Source organism: Anser cygnoides, chromosome 23 (genome assembly GCF_040182565.1).
Source record: "Anser cygnoides isolate HZ-2024a breed goose chromosome 23, Taihu_goose_T2T_genome, whole genome shotgun sequence".
Lineage (NCBI taxonomy): Eukaryota > Metazoa > Chordata > Aves > Anseriformes > Anatidae > Anser > Anser cygnoides.
Window position 1 is genome coordinate 6,200,748 of NC_089895.1, and position 24,990 is coordinate 6,225,737.

Genomic DNA, 24,990 nt, shown 5'->3' on the forward strand with positions numbered 1-24,990 from the left:
AGTTTTTAAATAAATACCCAGCCCGCTTAACGCTTTTTAAAAAATACCTAGTAAATGGCTGCGCGTGTATCATTCTTGAGGACCGTCCTTAGAATTACATTTAAAAAAAAGCACACAAAACAATGAATTTTATTGTTCCTTCGAGTAAGGCATGATTCCAAAGATTACTTAAGTCACATAACGGCAACAGAACTAATACGAGGAGAATTTACAGCAATCCAGTGTGACAAGAGCAGTTCCTAACCAGTTCCCCACATAAGACCATACACAGCTAGAACTTGAAACACTTACATTAACATGGTTAAGGAACTTAACCATAAAGAGAGATTACAATACATCACATCTCAGGAAATACTATATACAACTTCTTTATTGTCCATCTTTTGAGCTAGGAAATAATGTCATTTAAGGACCATAAACCACTGCAGGTAGCATCTCACACTGTGTACGTTCTGCAACAAACACTTGCGTTAGCTCAGCAGTGGAGGCCTGAAGAAACAGAATTTCACCTTGTTTCTTTGTTTTTGAAAAGTGACACATCCTCTTCCCCAGAACGTAATTGCTGAAATAATACAAGCCTAATGTTACTGTTTGTAAAACCTGCAGCAATCCTGCTCATTACCTACAGTCATATTGAATTAATTAGGTATGTATATGCTGAGAGTTGCATGGAATTCCAGAAACAGAGCTCTGTATCCAATCTGATGCACAGATGTTCTGCTGCAGTGGCTAAAAATGTTCTTCCACTACTTTGTGGATATGTTTTTGTTCTTGGAAACTTGAAGTTTTCCGTGGTTTCCAAGAGGAAGGCTAATTAGAGAACTGTTGTTGAAGGTTTATACATCTCAAAGGCCTGCCTTTTAACCCAGACAATGACCAGAATCCAAGAGCTTCTGTGCAAAGTAGTCAACTCCTCTTGTTTTATTAGATGACGTGTGAAATTGAAGACTGATATAACAAAATATCTCCTACCACTTGCACAACAGTTTAAAGCATCGTATTAAGGAAGGTGTGCTGTTGCTACAAGAACATACTTGGCAAACGTAAAACAAATAATCCATATAACTCTTGGTCATGGAGCTTGTCTTGATTAGTGCACAACTTTCAGGAATGTGGCTGTGCTAAATGCAAGTAGGATCGTAGAGTGTTACTGGAGAGGAATTTCCAAAAGAAATTGGGCAGTATGACTGCCATCAGAGAAAGCATTTAAAAGGCAGAGCTCAGGCATAACACTGTAACAGATTCTCAACATGGAAAAAAAATGGTCCTTTTCACCAAACAGGAGGAACTGCTAAGAGTCACTAATGTGACTGGGGAAAGAAAAGGTCTGTCTTACAAGTGGACAGTAAATAAGACTGGTTTACGTAGTCCCAATAAAAATAAAGGTCAAGAACTCTACATATAAAAGTACACAAGAGAAGCACTGGAAAACACCCCCCCAGTAAAACTGAATTATCATGCTGCCACCAAACAGGCAGGGCTAAACCAGCCACTAATAAACCCAGCTGTGTTAGAAATTACAAGTTCTAAAGTCCTCCCAGCTGGGGTTTCACAAGTTTTCCACTACTATGAAATAATATAAGATGCAAAAGTCTGCTAGCTTCTAACACGAGGCTCAGTTGATGAAGGGCATTACCTGACAACTGAGTTAGACAACCAGAAAGCCATTTACATTTTTGTACTCCCACAAGAGTAAAAACATGATACAAAACAGACTGTTTTCTGCTAAATACAGAGATTCTTGAAAGCATAACAACAAAAACACCTGAAAAATAGGTCTCCACCTCACAGTCCACAGCTTTTTGCAAGTGATACAAGCAATGACAAAATAAAATCAGACATCATACAACGATGAAAAAATGGCATTTCCCTCCCACTCAAATCTTCAGGGTATGTACCTTAGGCACCCAGTCACGTACAGGAACAACCTGAAGTAAGCAGAAGAAACACAAGCACACGCTATTCAAACAGATCCAAAAGACAGGCTTCTTTAGATTGCCTGCCTTGCAAACACATTTTTGGCCTCCACAGGAATGGTTCACTCAAACTAACAGAATACCTCACATTGGAAATGTAAGCACGAGCTTCAGTTTTGCAAGAACTCTACTTGTGACTTCCTATTAGAAATAATAATTATTTTTTTTACCATAAAGACTACTATCTAAACTTTTAATGCCAAGCTATCTTTTAGAACAGAGGCAACTATTGAAAAATCAGCTCAATTTGTTAGTTTAGTTTTATTACCAAAAAGTCCACTTGAAGACTTTTGTAGGTACATGTGTTTTTTTCCAAAAAATAAAAATTACTGATATTTAAGATTATTTTAAAGGAAAGACAAAAGTTAGCTTTTAATTGTTGATCAACCGTGAAACCGAAATTCTCCAAAAAAGAACTCGTTATCAGCCTCAGTTTATGGTCCCCTTTAGTTATCTTTGTCACAGATACCTCCAAGATTCTTTACACAACCAGAAATGACAGAAATACCTTGCACATAGGGTAATAACCCCGAGTTTCTGAAAGGCAGCATTTTTGTCGCAGTCTGCAGTCTTAGAAGCGATGTTAAAAAAATCCTCATAAAAATACATAAAACAAAAAAAAGTATATAAAAATGGTTTCTGATAGAAATATAGAGATCATGGCTCCTTTATAAAAAAAAAAGAAATTTTGGCAATCCATAAGTAACTGCACATATTTATTCCAACACTGTTTATATAGTGTCAGTATGTACAGTTGCATTTCAGTATTTTAGATACGGAAATATTGCATCCTGGCTGCATGTTAAATTTTAGCAGAAAAATCCTGTTTCATTGCTAGCTTTAGAGTTGGAAATAGCTCCTCATCAGTTCTTTGGGGCATGGACTCATTTCTACAGTTTACTTCAACTAAAGGTATACCAAAATATGTCATTTGCTGAGACAGGAACTGGGGGGGGAAGAGAGGGAGGTTCACCTTCCAGCTCTACAACACAAACAAATAATGGAGGATGCAGCACACAGTAACCACCAACTTGAAATTTCAGTTATGCGCCAATTTCATTTCACTGCGAGCCTAATACAGGGATGGGGCAATGTTTTCACATTATTTTGATGGGTAAGGAGAACGGAATCATTTTCTTACAAGATACAGAAGTTCCTTCTCTAATATAGGCTTGTGTGTTATTTGCAGTCAAAAAGATCAAAAAACCCACATTTACCACATTGCATGACATTAGTTCCTCTGGTATTTCAGTTTCTCAGTAAATCAAGGCTTACTGGGTTCTTCTCATTGTTTTCTCTCTGCTTCAAGTCCCATGTCTGACCTGCTGTGAATTCAAAGGAACCACATCAGCATCAACAGCCGAAGAAAGAACCGCTTTCAGGAAGAGCTCCTTTGAGATGCACTAAGTTGTAAGAATAAGTGACCATATTAATCATACGGTTTCAAATCCTTGGAAATTAGTGGCTCAGTATCTTCAGTCGTACTTTGTGCGGGTTGCGGGGCTGCAGCTGCCAGGCTCTGTATGGTTTCTTGCTGATGCTGCTTTGCCTTGTTATAGAGCAGAACTCCAATTGTCACTAGAACAGTCCCAATGGCTGAAAGGCTTGTGATTTTGTTACCAAACACAATAATACTTAGCCAGATTGACAGTGCATGCTTCACAGTACTAGCAACACTGGAAAGGAATTACAGAAGTTAGGGCCAAAGAAAACTCTCTCATATCCCACACATGATCACACCTTAATGCAGTGGGATCTCTGTTTTGCTTGCTATTAAAACACCGAGTCAGATTCTATTTTTCCTACTTAACATAATACTGTAGCCAAACTGGTTGTATATTGGCACTAGAATCTTTAAACTCATCTTAATTTTAGAATTAATAAATCATCTCATATTTTTGGTTTTAAGCATGCAGTATTAACATATAACAATTCTAGCTAAAACATATACCCAGACAAAACCAACACACCACAACTATCAATCACTACTGAGCTGTTACTATGCAGGTAATATAGTAGTATAAGCAGAAAAGAACCTGTATCTAAAGCATACCAATAGTATAACAACAGGAATTGTTGTATACACAAATATAAACACATGCTCTTACAGACTGTTAGGTAGAGAAAACTAACTTCAGAATACATGTAAACAGTGAACTGTCACAAGACTGTAGCAGGGACACCTGCGTGTATAAAACAGCAGAGGCCTGCAAAGTTTAGGACCAGGGTTACCCCACATGCCTCAGGGCTATTCATACAAATTATGAATTATTGAATCCAAACTATGCAACAGCCTATACAGGCTTATACTCCATCCTGCATTTAGATGTATTTAAGTATTGCCTTATCAGTGAAGCAAACATGAGCACCTCTTCCATAAACTCAACAGCGTGTGTCAAATGCTGCTCTCCTCACATAACGAGGGAACAAACCAAGAAGTTTTGGTCATCTGGATGTGAAAAGATTTCTTCTTACATTTGGAACATTTCTGCATTTACATTATTTCTTTGCATGAAAGATTTATTACCTAGTTCCCAAACAGAAATACTAAGAAAAATGAGTTCTTGACATGAAGAGACAGTTTTACCTGAAAGTCACAGGAGAAATTTTTCCCATCAAGGCATAGGCTGTAACACTTTGCAGGTGGAACAAGACTCCATCTATTAAGAGAAGTACAACAACATCTTGGTTGTAGCTGAAGCTCCTTCCACTTTTCCCAATCACTGGCACATCCTAAATGCAAAAAAAAAAAAAAAAGAGCATTTCATTTATAAACAAATCTAAAAGTCAATTTTCACCCTCCTCATTATTTTAATAAGATACTAGTTTTACATTTAAACGTCACCAAAACAAGATCTAAAACATAGAGGACATTCATGTTCTTCAAGTTTTCATTCCTAAAAGATTAAAAAGAGCTCTTATCTGACTGAATTTGCCACTGCATTCAGCTTGCCAGTGAGGTATTTTTGAACACTGATGCATAGCAATAAAATGCCAATACAGTAAGGACACATTTATTGTGATACATTTTATTTACCTCACCTCAATTTTGCTTTTAGAGAGTTAATATTCCTGCACACCACATAAATATTGGCAAAAAGTCAATAATTACTTAAGATTTGTATTTCAAATCTTTATCTAAAACTTTAAATGCATTTATAAAGTCAGACAAAATCATGATTTTGTCTGACTTTAAAATCCTGAATAAACCCAGGCTTTTTGGGTCACCTGTCAACTCAGGCCTGTGACAAACCATTTCTTTTAATATTCTCCCCTCTCCACACAAAGCTCTTACAAATGCGAGACGAAGTGTATTTCAGGGTGATTAAAAAAAGGAGAGGAATTAAAAGCAAAATTAAGGTTAACCATATGCACAAGTAAAAAAAAAACAAACAAAAACCAACATAAATCAGTGTTAACAAATTCAAATTACCATGAAAAATATCCAAGCTGGAATAAGCATAACCACTGCAGCAGCACTTGTATAGAACTGCAGCTCTGGGGCCCTACAAAGGACAAAAAAATTTTTTTAACTTTCTTTTTCTTAGAGCTGAAGAAAATTGCATCAAATTTAAATACATGCCTCCTTGATGTCTGTAAATACAATAATAAGTAATACAGAGAAGTTGCGTACTAAGCTCTGGGGACAACACATTCAGCAATCTCTTGCAAAGGTAGCGTTTCGTGTTCTGTGTTGGCCAAGACAGACTGAAGATAAAAGGCAAGTATTTTCAAGACCAACATGAGCAGTAAAATTTTATGGTAAAGTTCATGTTTCAGAAGTTCATAAAGTTCATGGCAGCTTACTCCAACATAATTGTAAACACATGGATTCCTTATAGAGCCCAAGGTCAATCTTGAATCAAATGTGAAAAAATTTAAATACTTACGAAAATCTGTATTTGTCTCCACTGAGTAATTTTTTGGAAAAGACATTCTGCAAACTAGAAAAGAAACAAAAAACATTTACCTGTAAATATTAGTTATGACAAACAAATCAAACCATGAGAAAGACAACTGTTTCCCTTAGATAAGTAGATACACCTTCTACACATTCCACCCCCCTCACCCAATCTCCAACCAAAGCTAGGCTTAAATTTTACTTTCTTCTAAATACTACATAGAATTAAATGAAATATTTTAAAGTATGGTAAATTTGAAAGGATAGACAAAGATATTAATGGTGAAAAAAGCTCTAGCAGATAGCATTGCTACTCTAGTGCACCCCTCTTGAAAATAGCAGTTCTGAAGCATATTTTGGAAGCTTTCATACTGTCTTAACATGCTGTCATGCCTTATTCTATATATAACTTCCTTATAAGAAGAGTGAGTCAATACATATTTCAAAGTGTTACTTTAAATAAGAACACGAGAATCATAACACCACCACTCTCAAGGTGAAATGTGACCATTTTTCAAAGTAGCTGTATTTCACATTCATCTCCTGCTCTTTTAGGATTATTACACAGAAAATTCCAACCTGCTCTGTGACTTAAGCTAAAATGTTGATATACTGCGTGTGAAAAATGCTTATTTTATGTCCTCATGGACCCGAAGTTTCAACTTTCAGAACTATTTAACCTTTGCTCTGAAGCAGAAACAATTAGAACCCTAAATTAAATTGAATAACCCTAAAATAAATTAAATAAAAATAAACCATTGCCAACTCTCCCCTTTATTCCACACATGTACCTGTCGTTAAGCCTTACCAGTCCATGATATTAGTAGATAACGCTGCTGAGAAACCTAGAATGTTGAAACTGATTTCAGTAGCTGTACACAGAGCTAGCCCACCCATAACAGGAATGAGAGAGAGATTAACCAGCAGTCCTGAAAATTAAAATAATAAATCCAGTTTCAGTTACATATATTTTCATATGCGTTAAGGAAAATATAAATTTTAAAAGGTTTAAATTTGGCCTTAACTTCTTTATTTGAAAGTAAAAGCAACTTATTTGATTGCATTTTAAAGTTCAGAGGTTCTAAAGTGAGATCTCAGGCAACAGCAATATGCTCTTGAGAATAATATGGACATGTACTGACTGATAAAAATATCTGTCTTGGAGAAGAAAAATGGACTGACTGTCTTTGTTTCATCTTTTTCACTAAACAACAGAAGAAAATTATACTCTCCCTGTTTACTCTGTGATTGGATTACTCTTCTTCCTCTGGCTCATTTCAGCCTTTTGCTGTTTGAGCTTTGCATCAGAAAGCAATCTATACATTGCTTCTGTATAATTCCTGTGATTTATAGCTGGCTAGAAGCAAAATCTCTTCCAAGCAAATAGTATGCAATTGCATGTCAAATTACAAAGAAATTATACTGGAGACTTGAACTGTGGTAAGCCAGCTATTAAGTTTTTAGCAAGAGAGTGAACACAGTAAATAAATTCAAGGTTTTTAAATTCTGAGAGGCAAGCTGTCCTCCTAAGAAGAAACACACAGAACTTCAATTATTTAATGCTCCAATTACAGTTTCTTAACAGAAAAATAACTTCAGAGCTACACTGCCCTTACACAGCTACATTAAAACAAATCTTTTTTCACTTATAAACACTCAACATACTGCGTTCAACAAGAACGATTCTTTCAGCAGTATGCAATGACCTACATTATTTCAGTGGTATCTCCCTGTCCATGGCCAAATAAATGACACTATTATACAGGATATAAATATGATTTTAAAATCATATTTAAAAAGAGAACAGTACTCACCAGTGTATTCCCCTAATATCATCCTAGACATGATAACAGTGAATATAGGTGCAGAGCTTTTAACTGTTTCTGCAAATGAAACAGCCACATTTTTCAAGCTGACAAGCCCCAAGACTACTGTTGCAAATCTGTAATCGAAAAACAAATGAAATTAAGTAGAAAATAAAATAACTCCTTAACAGCCGCTCTTACTTATCTAGCACAGAAAAGAATTGCATTATACTTTCCCTAAATTTTACCTGCAGTAACTAAGAATATGGGGAGGTATAACTAGCAATCAAGTTATCAGAATTGTGGTAGCTTGACTGAACTGCAGTAACTGTTCAGCTTTATTCCACGGCACCTGCTAAGGAAATTACATCATTTGCAGTTATCCATCTGTGCTGCAAGTTAGGTATGCTACATATTTACCTATACTTTAAACAATTACATTACAATGAAACTGCTCTGAGTTAATAACTGCTGCCCTGATGGTTAATTTCAGCACTGCTACCCTATTACCATTTGTGCAGTGTTGAGAAAACCGAATTAACATGTCTTTTTTTCTCTCCTAGACCACAGACTGATGCTATCCCAGCACACAGCAAATAATTACTTTTAGAAGGTAAATGTCAAGTCCGTATCACTTGAGGCAAATTGCTGGAAAAGGCGACAGAACAAAGCAACATCATAATAAATACTACTATACTAAACAAATATCAGCCTCAAAAGAGAAGAGGAAGAAAGTAAATGGAAAGATAACATTATGAGGAGAAGTATGTCATGAAAGAGGTTAAAGTGATGGTAGGCAAAGCTAGCCAAAAATTGACAGTTGGAAAAATGAACATCGCGTTTACCAATAGGAACTAAAAATAAAATTATCTTGTGATTTTGGGGAAGAAAGATGAACAGTCTTTTCCAAACACCTTCCAGTCTTTCTATGAAGGTAAGAAAGAAAATGAAGAGAGAATAAAAACATAGCTTCTGTTCAGAACACAAAGAACAAATGGGATATATCTCTAATTTAACCTTTTACCTCATTAATCCAACAAACAGCATTATCATGATGAAATTGGGTGGATAAGAGATGCGTGTTTTGTGCTGGTACAAGCAGCATGGAACAAACATTTTTATACAGCCAATGAAGGTGGTTGAAAGCATTTGAACAGCACCTAAAGAGAGATGGGGAAAAAAATCAGAAGACAATGGGAACGTCACAGATCAAGCATCATGAGAAAATTTCTTACATAAACTTATCTGCAGTGTTTCTAGACTTTATGGATTCTCACAAAAGCCCTTTACTTCTACATCTACCAGCAAGGCAGCAGAATAAAACAAGATCACAGTTAAAATGCTTTTTGTTTGCCCTTAAAAAAAAAAACAAACAGAAAAATAAGCCCACATGAAGGCAACTCTTGCATTTTTACACACAAACAAGTTAATCTTGTTAATTATCTTGTTAATCAAACAAGTTAATCAGCTCTGTAGACTATCAACAGCTTACTCTGTTTTATTACATTTTTCAAGAACCCACACTACCCTCTTGCAGAGAAAACCAAAAATTTAATTACACTCCCCCCCCCACCACCACCACCCCCAGCTGTTATTTCTCAAACACCATTTTACAGCTCCTCTATGAGCAAAATTTCATCGCGTCTTCCAGAAGGTGGAGGGACAAGAGAAGGAAAGGACACCATCAGAAAGTCCTTTAAAAGCTGAGATTACAATTTACAAGTTCTCAGCCCCAAAATCCACGCCCACATCTCCTAACTAGGTCCTTTTCACTTCAGCTGAACCATTTACTCCCTCAGCTCTATACAGGAGGAGCTGTTATTGTCAAATATGTTACTGGAATTGAAGTGTAAATGAAAGGTAGGATTACCTAGCATGCTGGGCTCTCCTTCCAGTAATGAAAGAATGTATTTGTTAAGAAAAAGAGTGCAAAAGCTGAAGAAAAACCACAAAGTGAGGTAGATGAGAGCATGAGAATTCCAGATGCCCAAGTCTGACTCAATGACTGTAGTCTCTGTGATAGTTATTTTCAGAACATTCTCCTCTGGTACGCTATCGCTCCTCGCAATTACAAATTTTTCACTCCTGTTAGCAAAGAGTGAACCCAAATGAAATAGTGGTTTTCCCTTTGGCTTTTCTTCAAGGAGGGGAGGGTTAGGTTCCTCCGGTGTCTCAGCACTTGTCGCAGTTGACATGATGACATTAACAAACTAGTATCCGTCCTTAATACGGAGCAACATTGACTTAGCACAGAACAGCACTTAGAGGGAAAAAAATATCATGTGATTAATCTTTCATCTCCAATGGCCTCTAAAAGCGTATTTGGTCCTCCAAATAACATCTTGCATAAACTTCGGATGCTTCTTCATGTGCTCTGTTCCACTTTTTCCACCTAAGAATGAAAAAAACAGAAGGAAAACAAAATTTAGCCATGCACATAACACTTTAAATCCCTAACACAACAAAAATACCACATTTTTGCTTGCTATTTATGAAAGATGAAAAGTATCTCATCTTCGGTACCTCATCTTTCCAACTGAATTTTGCACTTCTAATGTGACTATGACCTTTACTTTTCCCAAATTACGTAATGTTAGTTAGTATCATAATGCTAACAAAGTCCAAAGAAAGAAAGAGCACTTGAGCAGCTTATCTGCAACATTAAAATATGTGGTCGGATTTATAGCTTTCTAATTTGCACTCTACATTTTAGGAGCAAAAGAAAAAAAATTTATCAGATGAGAATGAAAGGACAAAGTCTTTTGCTCCTCAACAAATAAGCAGTCGGGGAAATTAGAGTTTAAATGTTGTATTTTTTTAAATCTAAAAGTACATTTGCTGGACAGATAATATGGTGGGCCTTATGCAAATAAAGTGGTTCTTGTATGGATAGTTAATCATTGGACATCTTGGAAAAGATGTCTGAAATAAGATCATAACACTAGAGTGCATCAAACAGTGACAGCACAGGAAATAATCAATGCTAAGACAAAATACAAGGGTTCTAAACAAGAGCTACTGCACCTGCCCTGATTTTGTTAACAAGCGAACAGGATACACTATTTTCTTCATGCTTTTATAGTGTCCAGTGGGGTATCTCAACAACAAAAGGTAACTATAAAGAGGCACTAAAAATTAATTTTATGATGTCTGTTGACATATTCTACTTTACATAGAAATTTTCCATTCCTTGTGTGCTCTATTTCTGTTGTTACAGTCACGCACAGAACATTTCCACCCCATCACCTTATCCCTTTCCATTTATCAGGGAATCAGGTTAGCAGCACATTGAGGTACACCTGACACATTCATGTTAAACCATATACACACAAGTGTGTTATCCAGCTTAAAACAAAACTAGCATAACATGAAAAAAAATGCATTCTTTAAGATAATTTGCAATGAAAACCTGGTTCTTCCTTTTTCGTGTCTTTTAGAAAAGAAAGAAGCAAAAAAAAAACCACCACTATACCTTTAAAATCATTAAGCTACCAAAACTTTGTTAATACTTTTCCTATTCACACTACTCAATTAAAAACAAAAATAATTATGTACAACAAACTTCCACCTTCAGTAGCACTGCATTTTTGTATTTTATATCACCGATTCCACATGTGGCAGGAAGCAGAACAGCAATAAGAAAAAACACGCCCCTAAATTACTGACCTGCTGCCTTAAATCAACTGGAAAGTCTTAAATTGGCTGAAAGAGTTCTCCATCTGGAAGTAATTCAATCATCCTCCCTTAAGAGCAACCAGCAGCTGATGTTTACCAATAGATGAAAACGTGGCAGTAGTTGGTAGACTGTTTCTGTTGGATTACGTGCAAACATTGAGTCTTCCAGCTCACAAAAATGAGAAGCATGCTGCACATTTTACACTCTTCCTTGCATCTTCTCCCATTTTCAACTATATTAACAAAAAAAAAGCATTAAAGGTTAAAACACAGGGAGCGTAAACTTTGAAAGCCTCAAATTTTGACTTATAAGAAGTAACTACTCTTAGTAGTTCAAAGTTTACTTAGGGCTGTATTCATTTCAAACTTAAAGGGGAGCAGAAAAAAACCTGTTCTAAGGGAACTTTTAAGAGTGAAGAAAATAAATAAATGCACCTGCAGCTAATGTCTTCAAGCACCTAATTTTAATAAAAAATACTACTCTCCCTCAGTTTTTAACAGAGCAGTCATACTTGGATGAGAAAAACAGCACTGACTCCTATAGTCGCATCAAATTGAACCCAGTCCATCATGGTTTGGTCACTACATCACTTACACTATTTTCTATTGTGTACAGGTGGCCTTTGTAAGAATGAATGTTATTTTGCTGCCAGCCATGGATATATATATATATATATTCATGCCAGCATGAATATATAGAAATGACAGATATCTGTAAGGTGCCTTCTCTGGAAGTGGTGTCACAGTTCAGTAAGCACCAGCTCACAGCTTCTGTAATACATGGTAGCCCCTTCACTTGCTCCTGCTACAATAAATGAGTATTGAACCAAACCATGGAAACTGTTCTCCACTGAAACTTAAGGCTGAAGGAAAAACACTGCTCTTAATCCCTGCTAGGATTAGTGCACGTCATCTACTCCTAATCCACACCTGTGCAGTTTAACCACATTGTTGTAACAGCAGTATGAAGTCTACATGAGTAGTTTTCTACAGAAAAAGAAGAAAAGACACCCCAAGTTTTGGGGACAATAAAATGCAGAGGCAACACAAATTAACAAGAATGTGCATGCTGCATTTTTGCTTTAGTTTTCAAAAAAAATGTTTTAAAATGCAACTATAACACTCCACACTGAAGTAGGTAAGAGAACAAACAAGAAATAGACCTCATGTAAAGTTTTACAGCAGTAAAATTGTCTAACACAATTTACAAGCAAGCAAAATAAGTTTTCCTTTTCTGGTGAAGAGAAGGTTTGTGTCACATCACCCCACCAAAGAAGAACAACTGCAGAGCCACAAGTGCAAAGCAGCTGGTGAAAATCCCATTGCAAGTGCTGGGCAACATAACAGGACCCTGAAACATTCTGCAGCTGGCCTTCGCTGAGCTTTTACCAGAGCTGCAGGTTAGGGAAGGGCAGTCAGCTGGGCTGCCTTCACCCAACTCTAACAACCCCCACTCATTTTGTTTGAAAACATGTTCAGCCATGTTTTATAAAAAAGCAAAGGGTAAGAGGAAAAAAAAAATAACTTGGATATTAATTGTTTCAATGGGATAATCAGGCGTGCTCCAAAAATCCTCATAATAGTATTCACTTAGCTTTCTTTTTATGAGACAATGCAGTTTTAACCTTTAACAAACTGTCAAAAATAAAAAAAGGCAACAACACAATTGTTCCATATAGCCAGAGTCTTACCTTAGAACTGAAAGGCTAAAATTGTTTAAAGATTAACATATACAGTGATAAGAAACGAATTAGGCATGTGAAAGAGGAAGTATGGTGTCTTTTAAAAGTTACATATACTGTGCCTAGACACCGCTGATTGTGAAAATAAAAAATAACATTTCCAGCACTACAGATTCTGTGCTTTTTAACTAATTCTTGCAACTCTAGCTTAGCACAGTTACAGATTTAATATAAAATTGTCCTGTCATAGAGCTGACCTTGAAGCAGATACCTTTTAGTCGGAAGCTCTCATTGTGTCTTATACAGCAAAGCAGTTTCTGACCATCACCGTTGCACGTGACGCCGCTGGTTCCTTATCGCACTCATTCGTCCACGATTGGAAGAGCTCTGGACTTTGGAATGATCACCATCTGACAGGGGAGATAAAAAGTCATTGCTACGGTTCTTCTGGCCCCTTGTTAATGCACACAGACAGATACCTTTTGAGAATATCCACAAAGACCTCTGTAAGGTCAGTCCTATATCCCACACAGAAAACCTCAAACAAAGTTACAAGTATTTGAGAAAGCAGAGCTAGCCTGACAGCAAAAAAAAATGACCAGAGGTCGGTGTGCATGTCAGAGCCTACAGCCACAGCACACAAGGCACCCACACGCTGCCTGCAGCAATTGCCAGGCAATTCCTCCTTCCCAGTAAGCAATAAATATTAAGTGATTCGCTAAATGACAACGAGAGCACCCAAGACGTTTATAAAGGCAGACCACGAACACAATCTAGAAGCACTGATGCCTCCTGCACAAAGGGATGCCCACACCAGCTGAGGTCGCCCAAGCCCTCCTTGTAGCCCAGCCGCACGCCCGGTGGCCCCATCCTGCCCACCTTGCACCTCGGGGCCGGTCCCGCGGCCCGGGGTAGGGTTGAATCAGTAAATCAAGGCGGTTTTAGGGTAAAAAGGCGAGAATAAATGAGTCGATCCAGTGCAAAGGGCCAGGGCTCCGCCGCCGGGAGCTGCCGGTAACGGGCGGGGAAGTGACGTCCCTGCCGCCCCCGGAAGAAAACAGAAAGTAAACAGAAAAAAGCACCTCAAATCCTTCGGAAAAAAGGCACGAATCCGTCGTACATTGCCCAGAAACGTGACCCTTTCTTTGCAGTTTTCTAAAAATCTCGGGAAGGGTTACTGGGAGAAAGCGACGTGCTGAGCACGTGTGCTGTGATAGAAAAGCAGGACGCGGGTCGTTGGGATAAAGCAGAAAAATCCAGGCTGAGATCACTTACCAACAGAGTTCTCCCTCCCTCAGCAGCTTCGAAGTTTTGACTCCGCTGTAAAACATTTCTCTCTCTTTTTTTTTCCCAGGAAAACCCTGCGCTTGTGTCAATTACCTACTTGCTTTAATGTGTTTCTTAGGAAGAGCAAACAGTTCATGCTGTGATACGAAATTAAAAATTTTCTTCCTTTGCAGATAAAGCCCTGTTCAGAGCTATCATTCCCTGGGAAGATCTGTTTCTGTGTCTGTTCTGTCTCTGCTAAGTGTAACAGGGCTAACCATAGAGACACTTGTTCCACAAACTGAGGAAGATTTCACCATTTCTCTTATACGGTTAGTTGGAGTTGGTAAGAAACAAATTCTTTGTATTTTAAAACATACATTTTTTTACCAAAGTAGTAATTAAGAAGCCATTGAAGTTTCTTATTTCTCTCCATCTGGCATGATATATTGCACATAGAATCTTATACTAAGGAGTTAGATGCTTTTGCCATTGTTGTTTTTGCCAGTAGTGTTTTAGGGAGGAGATCAGCAAGAGATATGCTGTCATCCAAAACACCTTGATGTGTGAACAGTGTGAAAAAAACATTCAGGTTGTAGAAAGTTTTGCTGCAGTTAGTTTTCCTCATGGTATTTCATTAGGCAGATGTAGCAATGACAGCCTTTCATTTCATTTTCAGAAAGATAACTGCATGTTCATCAGTGCCAGAAAAAAAATTCCCATTTCCCATTTCAGCCTGTGCTGTCGTCTGTTAGGGAATTCAGGGGTGTCCACACTCCGAGGCTTGCCACAGAATGCACATCTCCTGAGATACGCCGTGCTTATTTCTGAGTGGTAGCTGGTTTCAAGGAACCTTCTTACTTTGCAAGAAACCAAGTATATGCAATTTGATCCGAAACATAAGAAAATGCTAAGTTTTCTCTCTTTGTAAAGTTCCTGCAAGGATGTTGCTTCACCTGAAATATTTCAATGAAGAAAAATATAGACCTCATTTTTCTTTAATCCTTCTTTTTGTTTAATAATTTATGTCCTACTACAAGTAAAATCCAGACTTCCTTGGATATGTCCTAATATAGCTTCAGCAGAAACTGTATATTCATATTCCTGGGTCCATTCATATTAAATAGAAATGAAACTTAACATGAAAATCAGTGCAACCATAAGTATTCCAGGAAGTCCTCGTTAATGGTTTTAGCAAGTTTCGGCTTTTAGCTACCTGACCAGAACGCTCAGGGGTGTAACACCTTGTGTACGTGCAGGGCAGCTGGCCTTCACATTGATCATAAGCAGTCATTGCTGTCCAGCTTTATGTTTTCCACCCAAAGGGAACAAAGACAATAGCTTTGCTCTGGACTCTGTAATTAGGCACATACGAACAACACATTTATTCTAAAATGCCGGTTGGATTAGCAGCTTTTCACACAAGATCTGCATACCAACAAAAAATGCAATCTTAGAACACTGGTGCCTCCAATCTGTCACACTGGTTTTGTTAGCAATTGCTGTTTTGTGCTTCAGAGAGAAAAATGAAGAACCTTCATAAGAAACCAAATGACTCATGATATTGTATATCAGGAAGGCAAAAACGTGCTTTCTAATCTCTTTTTCCCTCCTACCTCCTGTTGATAATTAGCGTTCTGTACTGCAGCAAACATGGGAAGAAATTCACGCCTCTCACAAACCTCTGGTTTAGGTCAGGAGAAACAATATATTTTTAACACATTACTTCAGATCTCAAAGTTTTAATTAACAAACATAACAAAAATAACAAAAGTTATTGTTTTAACACATTAGTTGGTAACGATAACATTCACGGAACAGGATAAAACTAAAAGTGGCTTGCCTTGTGATTTAAAGATGTGTAAGCTAAACATAAACATGCCAAACCCACATTTTCTGTAGGCTAGACAAAGACTGACAAAAATTGATACTAGTTCTTTAAAGAAACATAGATGCCCCAGTTGTAACAATCATTTGGACTTACCACTAGAATGTTACTTCAAAGGCAGTTTTGAATTTAATTTGTTGTGGCCTTCACTTTCCAAAAACCAAGGGGATGTCTTTTATCTCAGAAACGTGCGTATGCCATCTCTGCAAACAGTCCGGGAAAAGTTTGTTTCCAAGTTATTTGTACGGACTTCTGCTTTAGCAGATGAATTTGCAAAACATGGAAATACCGTCCTGCATCTTTCAGGTCTTCCTGAGGTCATGACACGCAAAAAAATCACGATTCACTTCTAGTTTGCTAATCATTTTCAGTTTTCGTTATTACCTTAATGAAAGAGGAAGAGGAAGTTCATTCACCTTAAAACTTGTTTAGAGCAGCTGAAGTTACTATGTTACTTTGAAAACTTTTATGACCCTTTGTCACAGGCTAGAAAAACTAGATTACTTCATGTGCCCAATCCGGGAAGTAAAACTCCGGGGAAAAAAATATATAGTTACTTTGTCTATGGTAAGAATGAGCTAGTGTTTGCAGGAGCATCCTATATAGGAACAAAGCACTGATTCATGTTTTTATAAAAGGAAAGACTTTATTTAAACTTTGTAGAGTTCAACAGTGACAGCTAACTGTGGTACTGAGTGGTGTTTTTTTGATGTATTTCACAAAACATTACCTCAGAACTTTCCTGAATCAGTGTCTTTCTGGACTACAGTTTGGTGGGTGGTGTGTTTCAAAATTTCCACAACACAAATGAACTGTTATGAATCCAGTCTAAGTAAATTTCAACACACATAGCTGTCAGAGCCACACAAACAATACCATATGTATATGAGTAGTATAGTCCTTGCTAGTCACTTGAATTACTCACTGGAAAGATTATGTAATTTCAATTCTTTAATAAAATAAAAATAATGTTGCTTCATTTAACCCAAATATATTGTTCAACAGTATAGTATTCATGTAATAAAATATACCACAACTGTTAATTAGTTTGGATAGCTAATACGTTGTTATTATCAAAGTGTTACTTCACAAGTAATTTAAAAGTCCAATGAAATAATTCATTCTTTGTATGCTAAACACAGGGAAGAGTACTCACAGCATCTGACTGGAAGTATCATATTCAGGCTCCTCGGTAAGAATGAAAATATGCTCTTGACTAAGGATTGCCCAGTTTTGATACTTCCATTTTGTCACCTAGATCAAGTATGTTGAAAAATAGCACTGTGTGCAATTTGTGTTCACCTGTAACTGACCTTTCCCTTCTCCTTCCCAGTGTTCTGTGTATACTATGTGGCTAGAGGAATCCTGCAGGAGAATTGGCAGGAGCTCGTTGTCTTTGGTCTTATCTTCTTGCTAGTGATGTTTCAATCCATCATCAACTTCACAGTTTTCTCTGCTGAGCAAAAGCCAAAACTCCTGGTTAGTCTCCTGACTTTAACTAACTTTGCTTTCGTCCAAATCTTGGACGTGAAAATCTTAGAAAGACATCTCTGATATGGGCATTGATAACAGAAAGATCAGGCAGAATTATTCCTATCATCGAATAACAAAACGTGCATCTTCACAATGACAAGAGTGATCCTGTGATTCTGTGTGTTTCTTTATGACACTATCTGAAAGTAACATAAATATAATTTTACTCGCATAGGATTACTACAGAATTACTATTACTACCTTCACTTTACCTACTCTACATCAAATTTCCATACGTAAAATAACTGTCCCAAAGTCACATAAATCTAACCTATGAATGGAATCAGAATCTCAAGTCTGGATGCAATGACACAGCTGTTAGCCACTCTCATAATATCCATAAGTGCAGCATTGTGTTTTTAAGAGAGTTGTGGTGGCCTGCTGCAAGGAAACAAAAGGATACGGTGTGCTAAGGGAGGTATTGCCATTCCAGATTATCTTGTTTGTATTTCACAACAATAAAATGTAACACAAAGATTGTATTCTGTGTGTTACTAAGCTTTGTAGTTGAACTTCCCCTTGCCGTGCTTCTTAGGAGTCTTTCTCTTTTATGGTTGTGTACTTATCACAAATGTGAGAAGGAGGTTCCTTGTTCCTTGAAGTCATCCAAACATTATTTTCAATAGAGAAGAGATGCCAGCCAAGCTAGGAAGATTACAGTAAAGCAGAATTTGCCTATTCAACTTACGTATTAATGGTACATTTAGTTAAATATCTACAGCAAACTGGGTAAATAAGGAACAGGCATCAGAGATGCAGATTACTTTGATGTATGCATCCCAGCCTTCTGTTTAAATATTAAACAAGAAAAAAACAAACAAACAAGTTAAACCTGGTCTAGAAGATGCAGTGGGGAAGATTCTTACCAGGTGGTTTATGCCATATAGGAATCTTAGAGACAGACAGAAAGGATGTCTGTCATTTTTTGAGGAATAATTTTATCCTTCAGAGCTCTGCCCAAGTTACAGTTGCTGGGAGTTTGCGTCAAGTATTTTGGTGGGCTGTATGGTCTCACACTAATAATTTTAGCAGATCTTTGCCTCTTCTCTTAACATAGGCATGAGTTTCTCCCCTGAGCATAAAGGTTGAGAACACCTCACGCTATCATTACTCCTTTTTGAGGGACATCGTTTTATTCTCAATCCTTGACTACCTACATTCATGAAACATACAGAATCACAATATTTTTAGTACTTCTACCTCTTTGACAAGGTCAGGTGAAATTGGCAACAGCCCTCCAAATTATTGTGAAGATGGATATACAGACACAGTGAGATTACACCGGCCATATATCCTTAGGAAATCACACCAAAAAGATGAGTGGTCCTTTATCAGGGCAGCTTTAAAGGTGAGTGATAGCTTTCATGTTAATATAAGGATTTGTGGACTTGAAATTGTGGACTTGTGCTTCTTGTTAGTCAGATTGAACTCCCTCTGAAATCTCGAGAACTAAGAAGGACTGCAGAATCAGTGCCAAAGCACATCAGATATGAGTCTGCTGTTACCAGGAAAAAGCTAGGGGGATTTTTATTATTATTATTACTTCTATTTTAAGGTTCATTGGTTGTTTGCTTTAGCCAAATTCCTGACAGCTGAAATACAGCTTTCTGAACATTTGTTTGCTTTCCATGCTAAAAATGGAGCCAGCACCAAATACTGGGCTTTCAACACTAAAATAAGTTCAGGTGAAAAGTTGCAGATTCATCTTTTTCCTGGACTTTGGAGTCTTGTAGCCACTAGCATTGATCCTGTAGGGAGAAAAGGAGACAGGACAAAGAGTAGACGCTCAGCCATGCAGATAGGGATCTTATAGCTTAGTTTCCTTGTAAGAGCTCCTCACATACTTTTTCAAGGCACTGGATCTTTGTTTTCAGTTAAATTGTTTCAGGTGTGGAAAGAAGGGAGCGCTCAGAACTTTCTGTCTGCCGATGAGGATTAAACATATAAACCTTCTACTATTTCCCCCCACCATCAGAAACCAAGTTGATCTGACAAACTCTCTTTCACAGATCTGAGTTCTTTGCTTGTTCTTGACTTTTCCATAGGCATCAAAAGAGGCAGTGTTTCTTTCAGGTAAAGAAAGTGGCACTTCAGTTAGATGGCCTCATGTCGTAATACACCTGACGTTCCTCATGCTTTCAGCAATAGCAAACATGTTTCTTAACAGTTCAACTAGTAATAGCAAATGTCCTAGGGTAAGTACATATTATTGCTGTTTGTTCAAGACTGTCTGCATCAGAAGTACTTGAAAGCTACTTTTTATCCAGTCACAGTATGCTAACTTTACCTACATGTACTATAACATGTATCAGTCTTCTCAGAAACTGCACCTGCCATTAAAGTGTTGTGTAATAAAGGTATGTAGACATACAAAATCCACCAGAATGTATAGCATAAAAGGAAATGAGTGTAACAGAAGGGAAAGCTTGAGAGCCCTCATACACAGTCTTCTCCCATAGCTGCAGCACCTGGAAGCACAGCTCCACCTCAAGGTCCCTCATTTCTGGGTTGATGCCATATACCATTTCACAGAGCCACTTCACATGTCATTCACTATTTTTCTTTCATTCTTGTATATGCCTTCCCATTTCCTTCAGTGGATTTATTTCTCCTATCTGCATTATTTATTTTAGGATTCATAGTATTTTCTATCTTTTCCCCTGTGAATTTCTAATTCTCCCTTTCACCCCTCCTCTTGTTTCCTAGGCTCCCTATACTCCATTATTTCTCGGCTTATGTTCTCCTTCTGGTCTTATCCTAAGAGGAGCACTAAGCAATATTGCAGAAAACACAGACAGTAGTACAGGTGGCAGAGAAAAGACAAGCTCCCTTAGGGGAAGGACAGTTCTCTCAATGCTTTTGTAGAGGTTCATATACTGACCACTGCAGAAGGATCAGTCTTGGTTCTGGGGGAATCTGCGTTCAATCAGATGCATCACATCTTATCGTAGTATTGGCCCAGTCATTTCTTTCATTCATAGTGACTCAGCTGTTTTTCTTTGGTTTGCTCAGACCTGCCCTTCCAGTTAAGGATTGCTGAAAGCCGCTGCCTGCTGAAAAGCAGTCCATCATTTCTTCTTTCTCAAGCCCTGAGGTTCAGTGTGAAACAGTTTTTCTGATAGTTGTTTCTCCTACGTTTTAGTTCTCACTGACTTTACTTCCCTGTAGAAGAAAGAAAGCTGGAGGAAGAAGTCACAGAGCATGTTTAATCTGTAAGCTATGAAAACATTAATTTGCTAGAGAAAAAAATGAGTGTACCCAAAGAGAAAGTATATCAGCTTAGATGCAAATGTTCTAGAAGAGAGCTGCTTCTCCGTTTAAGCTAGCTGGGAGTTGTACTAGAAGCGTTAGAAGGCAGGGCTCAAAAGGATGCCCAGATAGCTCAAACCACGCACAGCTATCATGATGTGCCCATAAAACAACCAGTTCTGATTTCACCACCATCACTCCTGGCCCAGCTTAGTGGAAAACACTAAGGCTGGAGGCCTCTACCTTGCTACTGGATCCTTAGGCCCAAAACACGGTGCCTTGTTCCTGAGCATACACCTTCAGTGCAGCTCGTTTTAGAATCAATGAGAGCAGCAGGCACATCCTACATCTTTTGGGATCAACTTCCCACACAAGAACTATGTCAAATTGTTCTTGAACTGATTAGTTAGAGGGAACTTTCTGCAGCTGGCACAGTATCCAGAATGATTAGGAAAAGATAAAACAAAATCTTCCTGTGCAAGGTATTTATGCCTCCTCTCCTTCACAAGAAATCTCCAAGTGGTACCAGGCTTTTTGACCAGCTGCAGGGTCTTAAGTCATATTTTAAACAATTTTCCTAGGCAGCACTCCCAGCTGTTGATCTTGATGTAGGCAAAAAGCCCCGTGTTTAGCATTTTTTAGCACTGTAATAGTGATAAAGCATTTATCACTGGGGCACCCAAGCAGCTCCCACAACACATGTGAAAGGAGGTGAGGAAGAAGGGCAAAGATTATTCATCATGGGAAGGGCCCAACTGCTGATAGCAGCCAGTGTTTCTCATACTTCACATAGTCTCTGAAACTGATGAAAGTTCAGTGGCTACAGTCATCCAAGTCCTTGTGGTTTTATTTATGAAATTATGCAGCCAAATCAGGCTCTTCCAATTGTTCGCAGGTCTCTTTGATTTGGCAAATCACAAAAGGACCACACTGACTTTGGTGGCTATACTTTAACTGTATTGCAGTTAGAAAGAAAAATACAGGCAGGAGCAATGTAGCAACTTGAAAATAGCTAAATCTCCTTATGCTTTTGCACATCAATATAGAAAATATAGGAGTGCCTGGCAAACAAGGGCATTGGCATGCAAGGCAGTACTCCTCTCTACCAGAGAAATCTAATATAGTCATTTCTCCAAAGCAATCCTTTTTAGCACCTTTTATCTGACTACCTAAAAGATAAAAAAAAAAAAAAAGTACACTGCACTTACCATTAATTACTTCAGCTCTAAAAAAATGATAGATTAGGCCTACGTAGCAGCTGCTTAACAGCCCTCTGTAGTACAAACAGGAAAACTGATAGAAACGTACAGACAAATAAGTGTTGTTTATAATTATTATAATTATTTTTTTCGATCTGAACACTGATTTGTTTACATCTGAACACTGATTTCTTTACTTTAATGATGCAGAGATCAGAAAGTATAATGCAATTTTGCTAGAGTTGGTGTGCAGCCAGGGAATCATGTAAGCAGGAAAGAAACTTTAAAAGTGACCCATTTTTTTCCTCTCAGTTACTGTCATGTGGCTTCATCCAGAAATCGAATGACTGATTGCTTTTTATGGCTTCCAGGTTTTGGGGCACTAGGTGTTGATCGTCATGTGTCTCCATTTCCCCACAGGTGATAAAAGAGTGGGGCAAAGGGAATTCTTATGCTGGAAGCTGCTTTCGTCATTGGCTCTTGCATTTCTGTTGCAAGAAAATCTGTTTTGTTTTGGGTGTTGATTCACGTCTACTGCAGCTCTGGGCAGGGGCTGAGAGAAAGAATTAAGTACTCAAGAAAGTTAACTAAGAAGGTTGTAGCCTATTGTTTCATGATCACAATTAAGTAGAGAGCTTGCCAAGCCATGAAAACAGCTAGGAATGATCACAATAAAAGGCAGATGCCTAATGACATCAAGCAGTACTGCAGTCTTGGAATTTACTGGCCTGAGAAAGTTCAACAGCTTGGTTGGAACATGTGAGAGATCTTCCTGAAGAAAACTGGAATGTCAAACCCATACAGGAATTGCTGCTGTCCAGAAAAAGAGACCTGTGCAGGAAGTCTCCTCTATAAAAAATACACGTAATTCTTCTTTACCATTCTGTAAAAATATCTAATGTCTAGTAAATAAGAGACAGAATAAATAGACCTAGAGAGCCACTGATCTTAAACTACCCAAACCTTTTAAAAGGAGGATGCACACTGATAGGCATTGGTGCTGGCTGATCTGCCTCTTCCTTTCTTCCCAGTGTTTTCTTCCTATGGAAGGACTGACTCCTGAACATCCCCTTTGTATTCCAACTGCAGCTCTTACAGAGTGAAATCATAGCTGGAAAAGGTCTGATCAAGTACTTGCACTCAGAATGTAAGATAATGGGTCAGCTTCACAGCAGTAGAAGAAGTTGCTCAGAAAAGTGTCTTTATCTTTCTTAGTTTTGTGCTAGGGAACTAGAGCAGAACAGCTGGTAACAGTTTATAAAACAAAGTGTGCTCAGGAAATCAAGAGTAATCCTCTCATTCAGGGGGTTTTGCTGACAGGACAATGCAGCTTTCACTCCTTTTCCTGATTTTGCTTTGGAACTACAGAAGGTTCATGACATGCATGTGAGAGGGGCACATGGTTAATATAAACGCTGGCGTTATTGATACACCAGCATAACAAAGATAATTTGCTCGTCAGTCTTTTCTTACTGAGGCTAGAAGTGGATTGCCCTGCCTTCATTCTCATTGGTGTTGTTGACTGGAGGTCCCAAGAGCTCTGTAGTACCTGCTTTCTCACACTACCCTGGGTAGGAGTGGAACTGCAACTTACATATACTGTAAACATTGCCATCACATTCCTCTTCAGCTACATCTTTAAGAGACAGGTACTCACATACTGCAAAATGTAGTCAAAACAGTTTGTTGTAGCTTAGCAGGGAAATTTACAGGGAAGATCTCAAGACTTGTATAAGTATTTTTCTCACCCTAATCTTCTCAATCTGAAACAAATACATTTCATAGATAGCATGGAGGCATGAAGAGGTTAAATGTCTATGGTCAGGCCGCATACAGCTGGCAGTATCAAGAGAAAGCACGAGAGTACCAGCTGATGACTGTGACTTCATTTCACAAGTCAAAATGTGACTATGTATTGTTGTTGAAATGGAGGAAAACAATTAAGCATATTCAATGCTTTTCTAAAATAAGCAAACATGCTGCAGGTCTCGCCTAGAACAGAAACAATAAGGGAAGACTTCTATCTGGAGGAAGCCTATACTTGGCCAAAATTATCTGAAGAAAGCAGGCTTGTGCTATGCTCCTTTTGTCTTCATAGCTAGGAATGGCAGAAATAATTGTATCATTAGAAGGGGGAAAAAAAGATGTTATCACATTCAAACATTTATCTCCCCAAAAACAGCACTGTATTATCATGCCTTGGGGAATTAAGCTTCATACTTTCACAGAAAAATGTTTTTATTCCTGACAAAGGTCTTGTTAAGTTCCTTTGGAAATCCGTGTGTTCTTTTTTCACAAGGTCTTTACAAATACTGAAGTAGTACTACACTTAGCTAGCATGCTAATCAGCAAGTTCTAAGTAGATACACACTGCACTGCCAAGAGGGCATTTGTTTTTGTTTGTTTGTTTGTTTTTCCAATGAAGTCCACATAAGTATCAGAAGAGGACAAGTTCTCTCACATCCCAGTTTCGTCAGTGAAGTTAATGCTTCTGTAAGTACTTTCCTCAGCTGCAAAAGACCAGGGTGCTGGGAGGCGGAGAGTACTTTTCACTGATTAAACAAACCCTGGTGTTGCAGCCCCTTTGCTGGTTCATGTGAACAGTAAGAAGCACTCATTTTGGCCAATTCAGGACTAGCAGACTGCATATAAATCATCTCAAAAGAATCATTTTACTTGTAAAAGTGAGGGTCCAGTCTTTGGCATCACTGTTTCCCTGCTTCTTGCATAGGCCATCAAGTGCCATTGTCACAGACATGCTGGGTTATTATTTTGGCTATGGACAGCAAGAGTTTTTAGCTAGGCAGGCAAGAGAA

The 24,990-nt window shown here is 38.0% G+C and overlaps 1 protein-coding gene across 7 annotated transcripts; it reads right to left on the reverse strand.

Annotated features, from left to right (window-relative positions):
• Window positions 1-110: 110 nt before the first annotated feature.
• Window positions 111-14,334, reverse strand: SLC35E2B (solute carrier family 35 member E2B). 7 transcript variants are annotated; one of them, XM_066982232.1, is made up of 11 exons: window positions 14,315-14,334; window positions 13,311-13,449; window positions 11,349-11,590; window positions 9,553-10,074; window positions 8,707-8,842; window positions 7,692-7,819; window positions 6,686-6,806; window positions 5,867-5,920; window positions 5,410-5,482; window positions 4,564-4,709; window positions 111-3,652 (listed from the first exon to the last, which is right to left on the reverse strand). In XM_066982232.1, exons 4-11 carry the CDS (start codon window positions 9,875-9,877, stop codon window positions 3,406-3,408), a joined length of 1,230 nt encoding a protein of 409 aa, XP_066838333.1. In that variant the 5' UTR covers window positions 9,878-10,074; window positions 11,349-11,590; window positions 13,311-13,449; window positions 14,315-14,334; the 3' UTR covers window positions 111-3,405. The 7 variants fall into 7 exon arrangements, with proteins under 7 accessions (XP_066838333.1, XP_013050265.1, XP_066838334.1 ...); XM_013194811.3 differs by lacking the exon at window positions 14,315-14,334 and adding an exon at window positions 13,919-14,070; XM_066982233.1 differs by lacking the exon at window positions 14,315-14,334 and adding an exon at window positions 13,692-13,716.
• Window positions 14,335-24,990: the final 10,656 nt, after the last annotated feature.